This window comes from Ctenocephalides felis, unplaced genomic scaffold (assembly GCF_003426905.1).
Source record: "Ctenocephalides felis isolate EL2017-DRISC unplaced genomic scaffold, ASM342690v1 CF-g0.4_SCAFFOLD_03571, whole genome shotgun sequence".
Lineage (NCBI taxonomy): Eukaryota > Metazoa > Arthropoda > Insecta > Siphonaptera > Pulicidae > Ctenocephalides > Ctenocephalides felis.
The window spans coordinates 31,087,595-31,110,593 of NW_020539725.1; the positions used below are offsets into that span (position 1 = coordinate 31,087,595).

Genomic DNA, 22,999 nt, shown 5'->3' on the forward strand with positions numbered 1-22,999 from the left:
TTAAACACGAAGTAATTTATTAAACACGAAGTACGTAGTTGCTTTTTGAATTCGTGTATTACTATAAACAGAATTTTTGAAAATATAAAACTATATATCAGAAAAATATCGGGTCAAAAAATAATTATTATCAAACGAATATCATTTTTATCATAATTAATCAATAGAATAGAAGACCTTTGCAACATAATTATCTTATATGATGAAGTCACAAGTTGAAATTTAATCGAAATTTAGGAAAATGAATGCCAATCGACTAAAAATTATTATTTTAGTGAATGATTTCTTTATGTGAAAGAAAATGATTTCATAGTACCGCTAATGGAGATGTCGGGTCAGAAAACATTTGTTATCAAACGAATATCATTTTTATCAAAATTTACCAATTGAATAGAAGACCTTCCCAATATCATTATCTTATTTGATCAAACACAATTTGAAATTTGATCAACATTTAGGAAAAATGAATGCCAATCAACTAAAAATTATTATTTCACTGAATGATTTCTTCATGTGGAAGGAAATAATCTCATAATATAACTATAGGAGCCATAATATAACTAAGAAGTCGGGTCAGAAAACATTTATTATCAACAGAATATAATTATTATCAAAGTTTATCAATGGAATAAAAAACCTCTCCAACATCATTATCTTATATGATGATCGAAAGATCAAATTTCACAATTTGAAATTTGATCAAACTTTGGCAAATGAATACCAATCGGCGTTCGGTATATCTGATATTTTGAGTAGTACTGGTTAGTTATTGAAACAAAATTATGTTTTGAGTAGTACAAATATACCGCATGAAAGGATATTTCTACATATAAATATCAATAAGTAGTAAGTATCATATTTAAACATGTTTCATAGATAATACATAGATTTTCAAGTAGATATTTAGAAAATTAGGAAGTTTCTCCATATTAGAAAGTCAGCTTGAGTGGCAATTGGAAGAATTAATTGAATATTAATTAAAGAATAAATTGACATGGCAAAATTGAAAACAAAATAAAATGTATGAAAATATCTAGGAAGAGGCAAAAATTTGATCCAAAAGTATAAAAAGTCAATAATATATTATCAAAGTAATAATATAAGAATTGCAGATTTTAAACAGCAAATATATGACAACATTACTTAGTGATTTCTTGAGTAATTTTGAGATAGTACCTACATATATATTTTTGTTTGCGTTTAGAAAATTGATTAAATTGATATAACCACAAACAAATCATAAATTGCACACTATAAAAATATGTAAATAATATATAATAGTAACTAGTGGGGTGTATGGCATCGTGCCTTAAGGCAAATTGCTGGAACTTCCCGTACCGTGACAAAATGTTCGAGGAATACTGAATATTTTCAAATAGATTGTTATTAATATTGTCTAATATTTATAAGAATCATATAAACTGAATTGCAAAGTTGAAATTATTTGTTTAAAGTATTTTAGAACTTTAGTCAGAATTAAAAATAAAATCTGAATTATTTTCGATATACAAAAGAAATTTTTTTTTGAAAAAAAGAAAAGTTGAAACATTTTTTTTGCCAAAATCAATTATTTTGTTAAGACAAGCAGAAAGTTTTTTGAATCATTTAAATCGGACGCTTAGTTCTCTCAAAAACTGCCATTTTTTACACATTTAGCTCCGTATCTTCGAAATGGCTGGGCCTGCCTTTGCCAAAAACTAATAAACACTTCTCCCAATCATTACTAATTGAATGTTTTTTAGATCATTTTTTAGATCATCGGATACTCCGTTCTCTCAAAAAGTCGATTTCTATTTTCTATACTCTTTGCTCCGTATCTCCGAAACGGCTGGACCTGCCTTTGCCAAAAACTAATCAGCTCTTCTCCCTATCAATAGGAATCGAATGTTTTTTGAATCATTCAAATTGGTTGATCCATGCGCCTGAAAACGTGACTGGAAATTTGTATCCATACATACACACACACACACACACATCCATTTTTTCTGAGGTATGCCAAAATGTTCAGAAACCTTCAAAACGTCGAGAAATGTAAAAATTTTAAATTTCGATTTTCGGCCCATTACAATAACTATATATCAATATTAATCCTTTCCACTCGAGAATACCGAAATTAATATGTATTTTGTCGCCGGAGGGGCGGCATTCGAGTGGAAAGGGTTAATAAATAATATCAAAAATATGTAAAAGTTAGGCACTGTCGTTGGTACGGAACATTTATGAATGAACATTTAGTCATAATACATTTATAAATTATAAAATATATGTATTACATTAAAATATATGTATACATATTCAATTACACACAAATACACACACACACACACATATATATATATATATATATATATATATTTATATATATTTATATTTATATATATTTATATTTATATATATTATATATATATTATATTATTATTATATATATATTATATTATTATATATATATATATATATATACGTTATAATAAAAATAAACACTTACGAATTATTATTTAATAAAAAATTATCCATGGTAAAATCCTGCACAATTTTTTAAAATCACTTGTATATATAATGTTAACCAGAATAATAATTTAACCTATGTCAACAATTAATTTAAAATCATCATTTGTCGCTATAATTATGTGTTCACTAAAAGTTCAATAATCAATCGAAAATGTCTGATTGGTTTCCAATAACAACATTCACTGGATCATACTTGCAACAGATTCTAGTTTTATTGAAAATACATCACGAACACAACTCGAATCGGCTCGTTCAGAGTTCAAATTATCATGTATACATGTAATATTTTAAATACTAAATAATTATTAAAGAACTTTGAACCGTGCGAATGCTTTGCCTTTGATAAACTTGTAGCGTTTCTTATTTTTTATGATTTAACTCCATATGAACCTTCAAATCTGACGTTTGCGTCACTCTCCTGTACGAAGACAAGCGATGCGGAATGGGGACACTCGGTTCGTTCCGTGAAATGAGCGCGCACTTCAGGGGAATTCAAACACGGCGCGAAATTCAAAAATTGAAATTGATTATTGTAACAGCAATTTTTCATAATAATTGCTATTGGGTATAGCAATTATGCAAATTATACTTGCAGAACTGATAAGAATACTCACATTTGAATATTTGAGTTATTTAGATATACTATTAACAATTATTATTTATTGCAATAATTGTTATTGCATATAAAATTATAAATTATACTTGCTACAAGTCATTTATTGCTTGAGTTATTTAGTTATCTTATTAACAATTATTACTTACTATAATAATTGTTATTGCATATAGAATTATAAATTATACTTGCAACATTGGCACATTGAGTAATTACTTTTTTTACTATCATATTTAGCAGTAAAAGTTTCAATAAGGTACAAAAATTATTTATTAATAGTAATTTTATTTTAAAATTGGTTGTGATAATCACCGTTTATATGAAGAGTCAGGTTATCATATTTAAATCATTATATACTATGAATGCTATAGCATTCACGTCCGCAGAATATTAAGTTTCAAATACAAAGGGATTATATGTATAAATGATAAAAAATAGTTTCGATTAAGTTTTTGTTTAATTATTTTGAATAGGTATAATATTTGTTATCGAAATTTTCGAAAACTAGATATTAAACAAAGAAAATTTAGGACAAAATTATTTAAATGCATCTGTCTGATATTGCTGTTTCAGATTTCATTTAGAATATTTATAAGAATTCGGAAAATTATTTAATAAACAAAATTATTATTAACCAAACCAATTGCAATGATTGGGGGTACAACTTTATTATATGATAAATTTATTTTAAAAAATCATATAAATTTGCCAAAAATATTGATATTTAAAAAAAAAATCATTTAAAAAATTAAATAAGAGTAAGTATTTAATACGAAATTATTTTATGCATGTTTTTGGTAGTGCTGTTTTATATCATCTTTAGATTATTTATATATAATATTTAATAAAATACATTATTATATTAGTTTGTAATAACTTGGAATACAATTTTATCACAATTAAAAAAAATATAGCTTTACTAAAATTATTGATAAATATTTAGTAAACTTTTGAAATACTTATTAATGTTCCATAATATTGTACATTAGTTTCAAAATTTTTCTTATTTCTTGTTGAACTTTTCTTCTAATTATATACTAATTTTACTTAAATTTCATTCATTTATATTTTTAGATTGAGAATACTAAAATTGTAGCATTCATCATCATAGTCTGTAATTTTTCAAAATGTATTACTACGAGGGGCAAGTAAAAAATAAGGTTCCCAACGCCGTACACTCGCCGCGCGAGCTAGGAGAAATCCTGCAAAACCGCTTTTAATGTTACCTTACTCCCTTACTCCATTCCAACTACCTGGAAGATCTCTGCGAACCTTAGTGCCAGTCTAACAGCCTTCCGTGATGGAGCCCGCAATCACCGTCACCGCCAGGTGTGAAATCCGTTCAATAATTCGATTTTTAAACGCGAAGAAGCTTGCACCTATTGAAATTCATAGACAGTTGGAAGAAGTTTATGGCAAAGCTTGCATCAGCGTCCAGCACGTCCGCAAATGGTGCAGGGAGTTCGCCACGACGAGCAAAGGAGCGGGAGGCCATCGGTGTCCGTCGAAGTCGTGGCCAAGATTGAGCGCATTCTCCTCGAGGATCAAAGAGTAACGCTTCGGGAGCTGGCTTTACAGGTTCCTGAGGTTTGTGAAAAAACCATCGACAACATTTTGACAGAAAAACTTGGTTATCACAAGGTGTGTGATCGATGGGTTAAATTGCCCCATACAGCCATGATCTTGCTCCCAGCGACTTCCACTTGTTCTCGAAATTGAAGCAACACTTGGGTGGACAACGCTTCAGTACAGTCTTTATTTCTTTAAGCACATTGGCGGCCTAGCTGCGGAGTTCTTCGAAGTGGGTTTTCAGAAGTTGATAACTTGTCAGAAAAAATGCATTGAAAGATCATACATATTTAAGTGTACATATTTATTGCAATAAAAAATACCTCAACCCTGAAAAAAATGTTCGAACCTTATTTTTTACTTGCCTCTCGTAGATTAATTATCGAATCTAATGCACGATAAATTGAAACGATAAAAATTGTAATATAAATGAGAATTCCAAAAATATAATATATGAAAACAAAATATGTTCTTGTATATACTTTTTATTATAACATGGTTTATATGTAATGTAATATTTTATATCATAAACAATCTTATGCAATATCGTTCATCGCATACTACATTATGATATAAACAATATAAATTCATATTATGTATATATGACAAATCTAAACTAAGAAATTCGTATCACAAAAGTAAATTCTCCTCTTATATAAAATGTAGGTACTAACACATCAATATATAAAATAGATCTAGCATGATTAATGATAAATTATATATACTATTTTAATTCATACACTCACAAACATACACATCCATTTGTTCAATTTTACATCAATTATAAAAAATATAAAATATTGGTGGTGTACATACTTATAGTCTAGTAATATATAATGCAGGAATAATATGTTATAACAATTTTTAATATATATTCATTTGACTAACATGATTTGATTGAATGAGTTAGTGATAATTTTCATTGTCAAAAGTAAAATTTGATTTTAAGACTTCAATAATCTTGGATCTAATTTAAAAAACATATCTGCGAAATCCATTTTTTCAGTAGAAAAAATATAATTTAAATATCGTAAAGTCGAGCCAAGCTTGAATGAAGCGGATTAATGTTTCCAATAAATGTATTTTTAAAGTATTAAGATAACATTATTATTATTACTATATAGATAAAAATAATTTGGTATGCAAAAGCGTTAATTGAAAGTTCATGTTCTGTGAATAAAATCATCAAACCATTTACTTACAACTTGTATGATCATGGTGAAAAATAATATAGCTTTTATAAAGTTTTATACAGGATTCTTCTTAGAAAATAAGATTTATTTATAAAAAAAATGTTCATTTTAATTTATTATTAAAATGGCATTTTCAATTACATATTAGTATTACGGATCAAAACATAAAACACATAAACGCTTTTAACTTATTCTTGTAATGTATAGTTTCAAGTTGTATTATATAATTCTAAATAATGGCTTTCAGTTACTTATATACTATGTCATAGGCAAGATGTTACTTCTTTATGTAAACAACATAAAATATCAAAATAATATTCTAATTTAAAACTAAAAAGTGTGATATGTAATGCGGTAATTAAATTCGATTTCAAGAAAAAATAGCATAGCAGAGTTGATATTACAACATACGATTCAGTCTCTAGTGTTTTGAAACACACAATGTTGCTAAATCCTCATTTCCTCATAAAATTTGAAAATAATGAAGCAGTACCAGATAAATACTAAAATTGCTAACAGAGATATTATTTGCTCTAAAATTAAAATACTGCACTTATCACAAGTAACCTAACTTAATATTAATGGTTCTCAGTTTCTATAAATTTATCTCTTCACAGGCTAAAAATTTACTCACAAATTAATAATATTCAGCATATCTAACTTCTATAAAAATCTCATAAACCATTTACATTTTCATAATATAGATATGGTAAATATAAGTACAATCTAGCACCACTTATTCCTAGTAATATATCCAAATATTTTTTACTTATGAGCGATAATAATATGTTTGAAATGTGGAAATAGCATTAGCGAATAGATCTTAACTTCAGCCTCAGTACTAAATAAGCTACCAACCTTAAAAATATGAATAGTCCGAATAAAGCAACGGCATCAACCCAAAACACTGCTTGGTCCATAGTCATTTCTTTAAGGAATTTCTTGGGACTTCTAAAGTGGCAATAAGGTTCAGAACACTTCAGTTTCTGTCTGTCGAATCCATATACAGAATACATGGCACCTTCAAATCCGTATCTAACATAACTTACATACGTCAGCCAGCTTAAATAGCCGGGTATGGCATTAAAATTGACGAAGAATCCTGAGAATAAAACAATTGGTATTGTAGTAATTGGCCCAAGATAAACGCCTGTCTCTATACTCATAGCTGCTCCAATTAGCAAACCCAAACTTTGGGCAACTAGAGCTGTCAGGATGCAAATGGAGACAAACATGAAGACTCTTTGTGGTTCTAGAGGCTGTGATGTCATGTAATAGACTACTAAGACATAACCGCTTGTGAACACAACCTTTAATGAGAAAAATTAATTAATAATGCTTATTAATAGCATATTAAAGCAAAATGCAAAAATTTTCATTATTTACAACCATGTATAGTATTTTCCAAAAACATATAAAGTACATGTTTTTACTATTTTAAAGAAAAATTACAAATATTTATGCAATGAGTCAATGTTGATCCATATGTAGAATTTGTATTTATGTGGTACCCCGACAGACTAGTTTAATTCGTTCCGTGCACATATAAGGGCAATGACTAACTATAAAATAATTCATTTGAGGGGGTATTCTACTGTAGAATTTTGAAAAAATCGAAACATTTTTTTTTATATTTTCAAAGTTTAGTTATTCAAAAATATGTCATTAAAAGTATTTTTCAAAATTACTATTATTTCTTGAGTTATAGCTGTTTTAGTAACGTGGCCTCGGCTCGGGTCCGACCGACTGCAAAACTTTGAACGCATTTTTCTCGGGACTACTTTTTTCGAGCTGGCGGTAAGGATATCTCGAGTTCTAATGAACCGATTTACTTCAAATTTGGAGAGGATCTTCTCTATACATCGCTTTATCGCGTGAACCTTGCTCAAAACTATAACTTTTCATTTAGTATTTTTAAAAAATTGCCGCCATTCAAACAAAAATTATTGTTATAACTTATCCAAGGGTCATACGATAGCGGCATCTATAATAATTAAGAATCCATCTACTTTTTATGTTTCACATCACCAGGAGGGTTGGAATCATGCACGCCAGGACACCCTATTTTTTTTGAGCCCCCACTTTGACTGCTTATAACTTTGTGAATTTTAATTCTTTTTTAATATTTTTTTTATGTAATAATAAAATATCAATAAACAAATGATAAAAAAATCGATAGCAAAAATATTATTTGTTTCCTTTATACAGCGCTTTAAAAACCGGGCGAAACTCATGCCTCTACAGTAGAATACCCCCTTAACAGCCAAAATATTTCTACGATAGGAAAATCATTGTTACAACTGATAAAATTTTTCATATTTCTATTTTCTATTAACATTAAAGCAAGTAATCGCTTTATTGACTCTTATGTCAGGTTACTCGTATGTCAGGGTATCACCATTTTAAGATAAATCGTAACGAACGTGAAAAAGTACTTACTTGGAATGGTAGATCTGCAATCGTTTTGGCCAAATAAAATGACTTTAAGGAGTACCAATAATTCAAATGTTCCCTTATAAATACCGCCATTTCTGTTGGAACTGAAAATATGAAAGATTTATTTTAAAAATATTTTTATAGTAAACTTCCAAATATCACTTCCATTGTATTTATATTATTCACATTTACTGGATGCATTGAATGTACGAGTAAGAATGTTCAAAGTAAAATTACATCAATTACACAATCACAGCAAAAATGTGAACCTCGACAAAATCCTCTCTGGAAAGGGTCTTTTTATACATACATATTCAAATAAAAAATAATACATATTATACTACAAATACTAGTATATTATATGACATGCAGCGTATTATACGAGTACATATATCATCTATTGTCCAGAAATGCAGCCATTACAAACGGATTCATAATTCATGAATGTAATTATAGTACAAATGACTTTAGGCGTATTATTAAATATTTTCATAAAATGATCTTAATCATTAGTTCATTATGCTTTCGACAAAAATAATAAAAAAAGTAATATAAATAATCAATAAAAAGTATAAGAAACTTACAAGTTAAAATTGTTGGCATCATAGCGGTGAACATGGTGAACATAGTTGTGAAAAATACACATCCAGCATTGCTCATCACTTTGGAAGCTTCGTCCCCGATGTCATAATAAATCAATCCTATTAGAATTCCAACTACTACATGCGATACCAGTCGCATTTGCGTCAAGGTTTGATCTCTAAATATCGTCAAGAATGTTCGTTTCAACAAAATCCAAAACTGCTGCCATCCAGATGTCGGAAATCCAGTTCTGGTTGGCATCGTCGTTACGCTTTCATTAGAATCTAATAATGAAGTAGTGCAGTTGGCAGCGTTCAGTTGTTTGGGATTTGTAGTATCGCCATTCATTGGTATATTTACAATAGTATTATCTTTGTTGGAGGTTTTTTCGTTGGATTTCGGGATTGGCGGTAATTCTTTCTTCATAATGTCGTTTGTTATTGGAGGCGGTCGCGCTGTTTCGCGGTTCCAAACATTACATTTGCCGTGGTTGACCGCCATCACGAGCTTGTGAACACATTCTCCATGCTCGCCACATGCAACTTCCATAACTAAATAATATAAAACAATATTAATATTTTATTCTAAATATCAAAAATAAATTTAACTTAAATGATTTAATCAAGATTCATGCGTACTCACCATAATCCGCTGGATTGTGATAACTCGGACATTCATATCCCAAAGAAGCCAAAAATGGAACCAAACCATTAACTCTGCCTTGGTATATACACTGCCCTTCCGCCAGCATATAGAGATGATCGAACATCTCAAAAAGTCTTGCAGAAGGCTGATGTATTGTACATACTATTGTTCTACCACCTCTTGCTAAAGACTTAAGCAAGCAGATTAATTGAAAACAAGTAGAAGAATCTAATCCTGATGTAGGTTCATCAAAAAACATAACAGGTGGATTATTAACTAATTCCAGAGCTATGGACAATCTTTTTCGTTGTCCGCCTGATAGATGTAATGTTTTAGTATTGCTACATTCTACTAAGCCCAATGTTTCAATAATTTCATCGACTACAATTCTTTTTGCATTGTGCGGTGTGTCTTTCCCTAATTTTAAATTGGCAGACACCATCATGGCTTCGCGCACTGTGATGTAGGGAAGAAGGCGATCATCTTGCATAATGTAACATGAGAGTTTTCGGAAACGGCGTAGATTACGTTCTTTGCCGTTAATTAGAACTGATCCACTAAGATGAGATGTTCTGAAAAATGAAAATAGTATGTAAGTACCAATGGATAATAATTAATAGTAAACCGAAATTATAACTTCAATAAGGAACTGCAATTCTGTTTTCTCAGTTCATAGATGCACATATGATTTAATAATTTCAGAATTATTTTCACCATAAAGCATTAAATGAAAAACATTTAAATCATTTATTATCCGGAAAATCATATAATTTACGATTATAAATGAAGTGCAGCAGAAAATCTGAAATTATGTAAGATGCATTTCTGAAATTTAATGACCATCACTGATTCTAAACAATAAAATATTTTCAAATTCCGCAATCATATATATGATAATAACAATGAAACGACATGCGCAGTACAAAGAAAAAAGAAACGCAATATGAAATATATTTTATCTAAAAAGTCAACATGATGAAAGATGGAAATTCATAATAGAAAATATCATTCCATCGAGTAATCCTTTGTTGTTTCATGTTATATGAGAATTAGATTTGTAAGTTTATCATAACATAAATTAAAATGCATCTGTTTCATGGAATTAAATGTTATAGTTCATGTAAAATATAAAACCACAAAATATATGTATATATACTATTACACTATATTATATAAATATAAAATTATATAAAATTATATAAAATGTATATATATATATATATATATATATATATATATATATGTAAAATACATATATGCAATATATATATATATATGTATATATATATATATATATATATTTTAAGAGAATAGAAATTCATTGTCAAATGTAAATTGTTGATATTCAACAAATATTCGCTAAATGTTAATTTACACCAAAACTTCAGGAAATGAATAAGGTGGTCTTGGAAGCATTTTTCCATACAATTTACAGTTTAGTTGTAGTTGTACACAGTTGTAGATTTAGTTGGAATGTATATATTAAAAGTAAATGAAATTATATTATAGATACATGAATAAGTCACCATAATAATATTCGGTTGGAGTTGTATCATCGCTGATAGTTTCGCATTTGAAATGGATATCAATAAGACTAGAAGATAGGTGTGAATAATATATGTATGTAAATCCAATAAAATATTTCCAAGAGGTTTTTCATAATATTCTACCTTTTCACTTCTATTATTTCAGTTTAAAGTAATACATTGTCAAAGGTTTTGTCAAAAATTTTGCTAATGTGAAGATATACGCTTGGCGGCTATAATGTATATATCTCTTTATGTACTTGTGATATCATGTGGATTTTTCCATCTACGATGCCAAAATGTTTCAAAAGCTTTAAAAATATGTTTTAACCCCGTTAAAACTGTGATAAAACTATAAAAGAGATGGTAAACAGCATATGCTACCGACTTATTAGAAAAAATATTTATTATATTTATACTCACTTATAACCAGCTAAAATATTCATAAGAGTACTCTTTCCCGCCCCTGATGGGCCCATAATAGCAGTCAATTCTCCCGACCGAAATTTTCCATTGATTCCTTTCAAGATCGTCTTGTATCCACGTTGTCTACCTTCAGATACTGAATAGGAAGTGTCTAAAAATTGGACATCAACCGGTGGCCTCCTGGGTAAATGGGATAATGTCACCATGGGTTTTCGACAACCGTTCGGACTAGTGTTATTTGGAATTTTCCGGACCAATTGATGGGCTGCGGCGATACTTCCATTGCAGAGATTGTTTTGTGATCCACTAGAACAAAAAATCAATATAAACATATGTTGTAGTAATAAAAAAATATTTATTGATTTGATTGATATGACAGGAAAAACAAGTTTGGTTTATTAATTATAATATTTGGTAAGTAAACAAAACTGCATTTGAAATTTTCAATTAACACGCAATTAAGAAATAACATAGAAAACTTTATTTAAAAATATTAAACTGTATTGGATCTAAAATTTCAATAAAGACAACTTGCCAGATATAACTGCTTAATACAAAACAATTCCATGATAAATTACCATATACAACAATATATTTTGAGAAAATGCTTTACAAATTGAAGTTCTCATTAGAATAATATGATATCTGCAAATTCATATGCTAAATATTATACAGTCTATTATTATGTCAGATATTACTATTTATATTATTATTACAAAATTGTCAACACAAATTTCTAATGTGGCCAAACACTAATATATTTCTAAATTAAGTTCAAGGTTTATGGCTCACTCAGTAACAGTAGAAAAGGTTGGTGTAATACGATTAGAAAATAGTTTGACAAGATTGACGCACACAGGCGTATATATATATATATATATATATATATATATATATATATATATATATATACGTATGTTCTCTGAATAAAAACATTTTCCTTCAATAAAACTGTTTTTAATTACTGGATTGACGCCCAAGAAACAATTTTATCATATATATATATATATATATATATATATATATATATATATATCTTATATATAAAATTCTTCTGTAACAATGTAAGTTTCATTAATCCTCCTAAACTATAATTCGGATTTTCATGAATGTTCCTGAAATTTGTTCGGGAAATTTTTTAGAATGTTTTGATTCATAGAAATATAGTTAGATTGTAGAAATAAATGAAAAAATTACAAAAAACCGCTTATCATTGTTTGCCCTTGAAAATATTTAAGGCATAGTTTGACATTAAAAACAAAAGACGACTGTCATTTGCCAAACATTTCCATTCACATATAGGCTAAGACAATATTAAAATATAATATATATATATGATTATGAATGAGAAAAATGTAACGACTACATTCTTATTGCCAAAAAGAAGCTGAGATGAGCCAAAAATTAAATTAATTTAAGATGCAAATAATATAACATGCATGTGACAAGTGATGCAGTCTGCGCATGCGTCTGACGCGCACGGCGAATCGTGTTCTCAACGTGCGCGTGGATTGCTTTTGCTTGCAATAATTTTGTTTGCGCACTTTGCGAACAGATTCGCCGTACGAATTCGTGCAAACAAGACGAGCCATAAGTGATTGCGCTCAAAAATATTCAATTTGCAGTCGTTTTGCCTTACTATACTAAGTCACAATACAAAAAAAATTATTTAGAAGTTTCATGGGTCAAAAATTCATATGTTGTCATTGGTACGGAATATTTACTCAATGGAGCGCTTTCGGTCTGAACTTTTTCTACTGTTTTCCATTTCGTTTGGAATTTTGGAACTAGGTTCATCTTACTCTTCAGAAGTGAAAACAATTTAAACTCCTTTACCACTTCTCGGGTGGATGACATTTCTTTTCAGAGGTGTAACTTTACTTTTTCAAAATAACGTTGGGTATCGATAAAAGAACTAATTATAAGAGAAAAATGTTTAATAATGTTTTTCAAAAAAGCAAATACTTTTCAAGTTACTGGCTACTGAAAATTTGTTTCTTTTTTGCGTTTTTATCATTTTTTGCTAATATCTTCAAAAATATACATTTTAACGAAAATCATATAATGAACAAAATTATATCAATTAAAATCTCAATAAATCGCTATTTTATAGTGTTTTTGGAACATTATTAGGCTAGATATGAAAATGGGTTTTTATAGTGCTCAAAATAAGCTTTAAAATGAGTACTTCTGCGTGTAAAATGAGTAAACTATCATGCAAATAAATGACGCATATAATGTTTTTTCATTTAAATCAAATAGTTTTTCAGTGCCATTACCACCAAATTTAAAAATAATCGTATTCCATCTAGAAAAAACTTGGTTTAAGAGATCTTGATGGATTCTAGAAAATACCACAACTTTAGTACAAACGATTTTTAAAAAAAATATTTAAAAAAAATCCAATTTCTTATTATAATATCTCTGAAAGAATACGTATAAAAGTATATATATATATATGAAAATTCGAGGTATTTTTATTACTAATTATTGTTGTTTAGTATTTTTCGATTACACAAATATTGATAGAGGTATTAATTACGAAGTGCGCGGCTGTCCAACCAGAGGTCTTTCGAGCCCTTTAACCCTTCGCCGTTTCACTCATTGTGCCGTAGCTCATTTAATCACCTTTGAAGTTATGATAAAATCAGAATTAAAAGAGTAATAATCCAATTAATGCGATGGATGGTGACGGAGTGCAATTGTTTTCACTTCTGAACTTAAGATAAAGATTAGCCTATTTCCAAAATATCAAGTAAATTGGAGCACAGTAAAAAAATTCACAGAGCAATAATTTTGTTGATCGTAAGTTGAATAGAGCACATGTGAACAGGATTTGACAAATTAATTCACTTCAAATATAAACTTAAGCAATAATGTATATTGGTTTATTTGAGAAAAAAATGTAATTTAGATATTAAAATTACTAAAAGCCAGTTAAAATATAGTACGAAATTATAAAAATTATAGGCAACATTATTGAAGCAATTATATTGGGTAGAAAAATAAAAGGTATTATTGCACCTTTGTCGCGAATGCTTTATATTAATTCTTTCTGAATTTGTTGTACTTTTTAAAAGATTTCAATTTTCAACACGTGTATCTTATGCTATGACCATTAATCACAAAGGCAGACGATCGTTTTTAGTGTGATAAATTTCGAAAATCAATGTTTTAGTCGTGAATAAACAAAAATTCATTCATTTATACATCCACATCTACAGGTATGACTAAAAATACTATATAACCCTTAAATGCAATGAAATAAATTGAGCTATTGGAAATAAATTTGTTCTATAAATCGTAGTGTATATTTTTTAATATACAATTTTATTGAAATTTTTTTAATATTTGTTAAATGAATAATTAAAGTGTTAACTGTGGGAATTGAGATCAATCATTTATTTGAAGCAGTTCTACATTCAACATGACTCATATATTGGTGTAGATAGTAATTCAAAAAACAGTAATTATTATTTTTAACTAAGCAGTAAATATTAGTATAAAATATTGAAAAATTGTAGACGTGGGTACAGAACAACGTCTGTCGGGTCAGCTAGTCTTATATATAAAATTCTTCTGTAACAATGTAAGTTTCATTAATCCTCCTAAACTATAATTCGGATTTTCATAAATCTTCCTGAAGTTTGTTCGGGAAATTTTCTAAAATGTTTTGATTCATAGAAATATAGTTAGATTGTAGAAATAAATGGAAAAAATTACAAAAAACCGCTTATCATTGTTTGACCTTTAAAATATTTAAGGCATGGTTTGACATTAAAAACAAATGACAACTGTCATTTGCCAAACATTTCTATTCCTAAGGCAATATTAAAATATAATAAATTAATCATTAAAAATAAAGAAAATGTAATGTCTACCTTATTATTGCCAAAAAGAAGCTGAGATGTGATAAAAATTAAAATAATATAAGATTTAGTATAAGATACAGTCAACATCTGACAGATGATGCAGTCTGCGCATGCGTCTCGCGCATAAAACTTAGCCGACAATTCCCTTTGACTGATTATTATTTTTTAACTTTTAAATGCAGTCGTGTTTTGTCTTAATTTACTAAATCAAGATACAAAAATAATTTATTTATTCAAACAATTATTCAGAAGTTTCATTGTGTCTAAAATTCATATGTTTGGCATTGGATACGAAATATTTACTCAAGACAATGGAGCATTTTGGGTCTGAATATTTTTAATGTGCTTCAATTTGCAAGAAATTTTGGAATTAGGAGCATCTTACTCTCAAGTTTAAAAATAAAAATAATTTAGAATCATTTGCCACTTCTCGGGGGGATGACATCTCTTTTCAGTGGTTCAATTGTATCTCTTTCAAACTAACGTCGGATATCGATAAAAGAACTAATTAGAATAGAAAAATGTTGAATAATGTTTTTCAAAAAAGAAATTACTTTTCAAGTTACAGGCTACTGAAAATTTGTTGTTTTTTGCGTTTTTCGTCGTTTTTTGCAAGTATTTCTAAAAATATACATTTAAACGAAAATCATGTAATGAACAAAATTATATCAATCAAAATCATAATAAATTGATGTTCTATAAATTGTTCTAGGAACAATATTAGGCTAGATATGAAAATGGGGTTTTATAGCACTCAAAATAAGTTTTAAAATTAGTACTTCTGCATGTAAGATGAGTGAGCTATCATGCAGATAAAAGACGCATACAATATTTTTTTCGTTTAAAGCAAATAGTTTTTGAGTGTCATTTCCACCAAAATTAAAAATAATCGTATTCCCTCTGGAATCAACTTGGTTTAAGAGATTTTGACGGGTTCTAGAAAATACCATAACTTTAGTGCAAAGGATTTCCAAAAAGCTCATGATTTCATGAAAAAAAATCTATTTAAAAAAATAAAAGATACGTATAAAGGTATATAAATGAAAATTCAAGGTTTTTTACTGACTAATTATTGCTTTTTATTATTTTTCTGTTACACAAATATTGATAGTGTACAACCAGAGTGTCTTTCGAGTCCTTCAATCCTTTGCCATTTCAAAATAAGAGAAGTTAAAATTTATGATAGAGAAAGTTGTAGCTCATTTAATTACCTTTAAAATAGTGTATTGCAAGTATTGATAAAATCAGAATTAAAAGAGTTATAATTCAATTAATCCGGTAGGTGGTGACGGAGTGCAAATTGTTTTTACTTCTGAATTTAAGATTAAGATTAGCCTATTTCCGACACACGGTTTTTTCCTCTCCATTTACTGCAATTTTGTTGATCGTAGGTTGAAAGAGCACATGTGAACAGGATTTGACAAATTAATTCACTTCAAATATAAACTTAAGTAATAATGTATATAAATTTATTAGTGAGAAAAATGTAATTTAGATATAAAAATTACTAAAAGCCAGTTGAAATATGGTACAAATATATAAAAATTATAGGCAACATTATTGAAGCCATTATTTTGGGTAAAAAAAACGATGTGATATTGTACCTTTACCGGGAATGCTATTTATTAATTCTTTCTGGATTTGTTATACCCTTTAAAAGACTTCAATTTTCAACACGTGTAAATTATGCTATAAATCACAAAGGCAGGCGATGATTTTTTGTGTGATACATTTGGAAAGTCAATGTTTTAGTCGTGAATGAACAAAAAATCATTCATTTTTACATCCACACCTACAAATATGACTAAAAAATTGTATAACCCTTGACATTAAAATAAATTGAGCTATTGGAAATAAATTTGTGGTTTGAATTGCAGTGTTTAATTTTTATTATATAATTTTATTGAACATATTTCAATATTTGTTAAAGGGATAATTAAAGTGTTAACTGTGGGAATTGAGAATCATCATTTTATTTAAAGCAGTTGTACAGTCACTCATTTATTGATGTAAATAGTAATTCGAAAAACAATAATTATTAATTTTAACTGAACGGTAAATATTAGAACAGAATATTGAAAAAATGCAGAATTTGGGTACAGGACAACGTCTGTCGGGTCATCTAGTATATATATATATATATATATATATATATATATATATTATACTTTATAAACTAATTATGAAAAATAATTAGTATATAAGTAGTAGTAGATACAAATACTGTCCAACTATTTTATGATAAAATTAAACGTCCTAGCTTTTTCTTTCTCTTTTAATTTTTTATAAAGACGGAAACTCTGAATTACTATGAATATAACGTATATGTACTTTTTAGCACTTATGCTTATATATATAGCAGTTAGTAATTTCGATACAGTAATAAAATTTCACTACTCCACATAAGATTGCCCTCAGATATTTCCTATCATCAGTATCGATTTGCCATTACAACTCCTTTTATCATCCAAGGTCAAGTGTCAAGCTTTATTTTTGGTGTTTGGCGAATTGCCAAATTTATCTTCACATTTACATAGTACATAATGCCCTGACGCATATGGCAGATGAAGCGATGATCCTCATTAAAGTTTCTACCGAGGATTAATCACAACAATTTAGAAAGCGCTCGTCTTCAAATTACTTCGCCGGTTGCTAGCTAAAGTCACCTAAGTAAAATTTAGTTTGGGCAAAGGAAGTCAAAGTTTTGGGCCAGTGTAACAATATGAAAATATATATCAGAGTGATATAATAATCAAAATTAATATAATATTCTATCTTAATTTTGAAGTGATGCCACTAGTGTTTGACATCAGGTTGTCCTTAGAAGGCAGGTATTGAACCCCGAACTTCTATTTGAAAGATCGTTCATCATCATCTCTCTAACCACTAAGATACGATGGTGCAATTCATCGACAATGTACAATTAATATGAAATAATATATCACAATATACCAATTAGACATCAAATAAAACATAACCAGATATAATATAAATGAAGATAAATAAGATACTTGAATTATTGGTATCAAATATGTAAATATCCAACCCATAAACAAAATATCTTATCCATTATGGTTTAACGCATTACAAGTTGCATTTATCGTCTTTTCTTGTGTCCCATGAAAATATTTCGAACAAATATTTGAACTTTTCATATGTGAAACATAAACCTAATGCAAAGAGCGCAGAACAAATCCAAGAATAATCCGCCTGAATAAGATTATAGCTGGTAAGTGGACGTGGATTTGACATCTGATGTCTTTAGATGTATAGTCATATGACGTGAAATATATTATTAAACTGCATTATAAATATCTTTGAGCTGATAGTCATATAATCTTACATAGACAAAGTATTGCAAAGCACATTCTATAAAGTTTTCAAAAAGTAAATTGTAGTTGAAAAGAAGTAACGGGCAGTAATCAGGAGCAATTTTTTCAATGTCTGATGTTTTTGAAGTGCATTTGGCAATAATAATGTTTTAGAAATACATTTGTTACAAAGTTTAACAAATTCGTAGAACTTTCATTTAATTGTAAAATTACCATTGATCATTTATCTTATGTTTTCGAGTTGACCACATTTGCTCTAGGTAAATAACGTCTGAGATTTTTGCGGCGACGACAAATCACGTTTGGACAAATAATATAAATTGTTTAGTAGTCTTACAGTAATTTATTATTGAATGACCAAACACCGTTGCTCATTTGACTGACTCGACAAGGTCATTGACAGATATATTATTGTTCCCAAATTTAAAATCGCATATATTATTACGGGAAATATCAAATATACATAATAACAGATCCGTGGGCTATAGTGCATGAAAAAAAACAGATTTTATAGAGATTTCGGGCTTGCCCATCAGAGGTCCCGGGTTCGATACCCACTTCGAGCAGCCTGTTGTCAGACAGCAGTGACAACGATTTTCGCTTGGAAAAATAGATAGCGTTATGTTTCCAAGTGAAAATAGCCTTTGCCCGGCATTGCTGCACCAATAAAAAGTCAGCCATATTAGATTAATTCTAATAACAACAATCATCAAATATGGATGGATTAACCATTGGGTTACCATCTAAAAAATACGAAGTAAGGAGAAGTTTCAGCCCAACAGCTTATAGGACGTAAGGTTCTGAATGCAGAAAATATAAAAAAGAGAGATTTCATAGATAACATATAAAAAATCGTATAGTTTTATTGGATTTCAAATAAACTTTACATAAAATAAATGTATAAATAATCTACATGGATGCGAAATTATGAATAGATTATTGTTATAAATATATGAAAGTTATTTATTTGAACAGAGCAATAACAAATATATCTAATGTAGAAAAGTACTGGCGTAGGTATGTAGTCTAAGTGGTAAAGATTCAGCCAACCACAAGGTTTATGGTTCATATTACAGTTGGCATATTTTTTGATATCAAGCAGTATTAGTATCCATTAGAGCTTAAAAAATATTTGTGGGCAACAAAAGTGAATCTAAATGAAAGTACCCTTGATGTCCATTAATGCAAAAGGTGAAAATATCATCAAATTAAAAACACGAAACTATTATGTTGCCCATAAATAATATATTATAAAATATAACAAAAATATAATAAGTCATTGGTAAAAATATTCATCACAAAAATCATAATTATCAGAACAGATTATAAAAATGCACACCAAATTAGGATCTCTGTTCAAAGAAAGGACAAAGATAAGATTGATAGCAGAAACAAAAAAAAAAAAAAATGTTAGCTTTTAAAAATGTAAATAATTCGGTAGTTTTTTTGAAGAGTATGAATGTATGTGCGAATTAAGTATAAGCCCAGTACGAACATGAATATTATACTGTTCTTATTTTTTTTGCTTTATATTAATTTAATTCAAGCATAAGTATTATTCAAGAACGTTAAAAATTAGAAAGATTAGAAAATTAACAAATAGAAAATGCGATATAAAAATTCGTATATTGTATATAATTATAAGTTCATTAAACTTTATTAAATTATTTTTTCTGTTAATTTTTCCTCGATGCCAAGATCATTATATTCATTAGCAAGCAAAATAAATGATTGTGGATTAAAAGTGATTACTTAATCTCTTGCAGCAAAATTAAAGAACTATTTCAAAGTATACACTATTCTCGATAATAAGCAAGTACAGCATAGAGCAAAAATATCCCAATCATTTAAAAATGCTATATATAAACCTAACTCTATATTTCGCAATAAATTATACATCACTTTCACACAATGTTCATATAAAATGCATTTTTGCATATATTCGGCTCATACGTAAATCACAATTGCTGAACGTTCTATTATTACATTTATAGGTATAAATATTTACTGGAATACATACTCTATGAAGCAAATTCAGGTGGCAAAAACTATAAATTATTTATGACATAATCGCAAATTTTGCGAAAACGGAAATAAAGCGCGCACTCTCCGCGAGCTAGAGCGTTTATTGATCCAGTAGGTCGTTGCTCTACTGAAACATTTGCCATTCATAGCAAAAGCTATTGAAAAGTTTTTTTTTATTTTGAATTCAAATTATAGTATTATAGGCACCCCGCTAGTGGAATAAATTGAAATCGATACGACGTCGAGATTAGAGTATTCAGTTTCAGTTTCATTCTTTCCCAACATCAGTTCAAAGAGATCAGAATCTCGGGTAATGTCAACATAAAGCTTTAGAGTCATCATATTTTCTTTTCCAGTTTTAAGTGTAGATTTACCTTATATCAAACTTATAGATGAACGTATTACAGTAATAGTTTCTTGGTGATTATTCTTAATGTAGAATTTTGTTTATACTTATAATTTTACTAGTTAAAAATTAAATATAAGTTTATATTTTGCACAACAAAATATTTCAAAAATAATTTATGTAGAAAAATAAAATGAGTCTTTTATCCAGCGATATAAAATATATAATTTTATAGCCATTTTTTCATAAAATATATAATATATATTTTATGAAAAAATCTTTGTAACACTAAGCAAACAAAAACATATACGAGTATACAAACTTGAATAAAAACTTGATATTTTTATTTTTTGTATAATATAATTTCATATTCAGAAAAGTAGTTAATTTTATAATTATGAACATCTAGTAAAAAAGTACTGAAGTGCTTTCTTATGTATTAATGTCCAAAAAATTAATCAACGTAAATCGTTCAACGTTTAACAAAAAAATAAATGAAACGCATCGAATAAATATTCAACGAACAAGTATAACGAAATACATAAAAAATTGAGTTTAGTATTTAATTTTGACCAGAGTAAATAATGTGTTAGCAAATGATTACTACTTTTACTATTTCAGCGCTAAAATTTAAGAAAACGATATGCAGATGATAAATAACTTTTCACTTCATTAATAATGATCATATTAGAAATGATACGAACAAATAATGAAATAATAATAATAATAATAAAAACTCATTCACACAAAGTAAACTCGAATAAAACTTGGACAGAGAAGTATGCTTATACTTAAAAAACAAACAAATTATATAACTTAAATTATAAATAAACAATTTTGTCTTAAATTTTGCTTTTTTTCAGCTAAGAAAGCAAAACAAAATTTTTATAATTTGACAATAAACAGCGTAAACTTTTCTTCAAAAATCATATAATTGTCAGTAACAAAATGCAAAACATCTAATATTAAAAATATATCTAAGAGTGGAATTTGTTTGATGATTATTTATCTACTGCAATAATCCTATTCTCAAATACAGATAATGATGCTTGCTAGTCATATAAAATGTTTACAACATTGCTCACTAGATCATCACATTTAATAGTGCATGTTCATAAAAGGTGAATTTGAAAGATGAAAAATTAAATTTAATTCAATGACATAAAACTATTTCGGAGAGAACTTTAATGATATCTCATATATTCTTGAACTTTTGCTCAAAAAGCTATCCTCTCGAGATTCTGTGTCCGCCCTTTCCGCGTTCTTAGTCGTTCAATATAAAAAAGTGTGAAAGTTCATAATTATAGTCCTACATTGTTGGTGGTAGTAAAGATATTGATAATAAGAATTTTCGTAATATCTTTTGAACTTTTGAATTTTTATAATCGATTCAAGATTTTTGTCTAAGACACGGCATTTGGGTTAAAAAAACAAGAAGAAAAACTTTACTCTCATCTGGTAACTAAAACAAACGACTAGGACAATCGTCGCACAAGTCGATTAAATTAAACCGCAATGAATGGTTAAACTTCAGTTAAATACACTAGCACACACTTGATTTGGTGCCGATTTACAAAACGTTAAAATTACAAATCGAATTTCTGGGAACATTAACTTCTTTGTCGGGAATCTACTAAATCTTTGGTGACGATTTACAAAATTTTGACTAAACGCGATATTAGCAAATCGGATTTTTTGGCAAAAATATACTTTTTGATGACCTTGACTAAATATATGTGTTGCCAATTTCATTACATGACTTAATAATTCATGTCTCAATGTTTCCATTGAGTCTGAAATTCCCCATTAATAAGCGATAGATCATTGTGACGCAATGAATACAAATCATCAATGTCCAGATTATTGATTTCCCGAAAGCTTTCGTGTTTCACTTCAGCATAACTTTAATGCGATCATGAAACAAAA

General features: G+C 28.3%; 1 protein-coding gene and 1 pseudogene across 1 annotated transcript in view; both read right to left on the minus strand.

Annotated features, from left to right (window-relative positions):
• LOC113385904 overlaps positions 1 to 4,365 on the minus strand; it is a 28,941-nt pseudogene extending 24,576 nt beyond the window's left edge.
• A 2,327-nt stretch (positions 4,366 to 6,692) lies between these two features.
• The window catches only part of LOC113384678 (ATP-binding cassette sub-family G member 4-like), a 75,483-nt gene continuing 59,176 nt past the window's right edge, over positions 6,693 to 22,999 (minus strand). The window contains exons 2-6 of the mRNA XM_026622429.1: positions 11,496 to 11,804; positions 9,544 to 10,118; positions 8,904 to 9,452; positions 8,323 to 8,423; positions 6,693 to 7,193 (exon numbers count right to left, since the gene is read on the minus strand). Of these exons, the coding sequence (XP_026478214.1) occupies positions 6,693 to 7,193; positions 8,323 to 8,423; positions 8,904 to 9,452; positions 9,544 to 10,118; positions 11,496 to 11,804 (2,035 nt within the window). The remainder of the gene's footprint in view (positions 7,194 to 8,322; positions 8,424 to 8,903; positions 9,453 to 9,543; positions 10,119 to 11,495; positions 11,805 to 22,999) is intronic.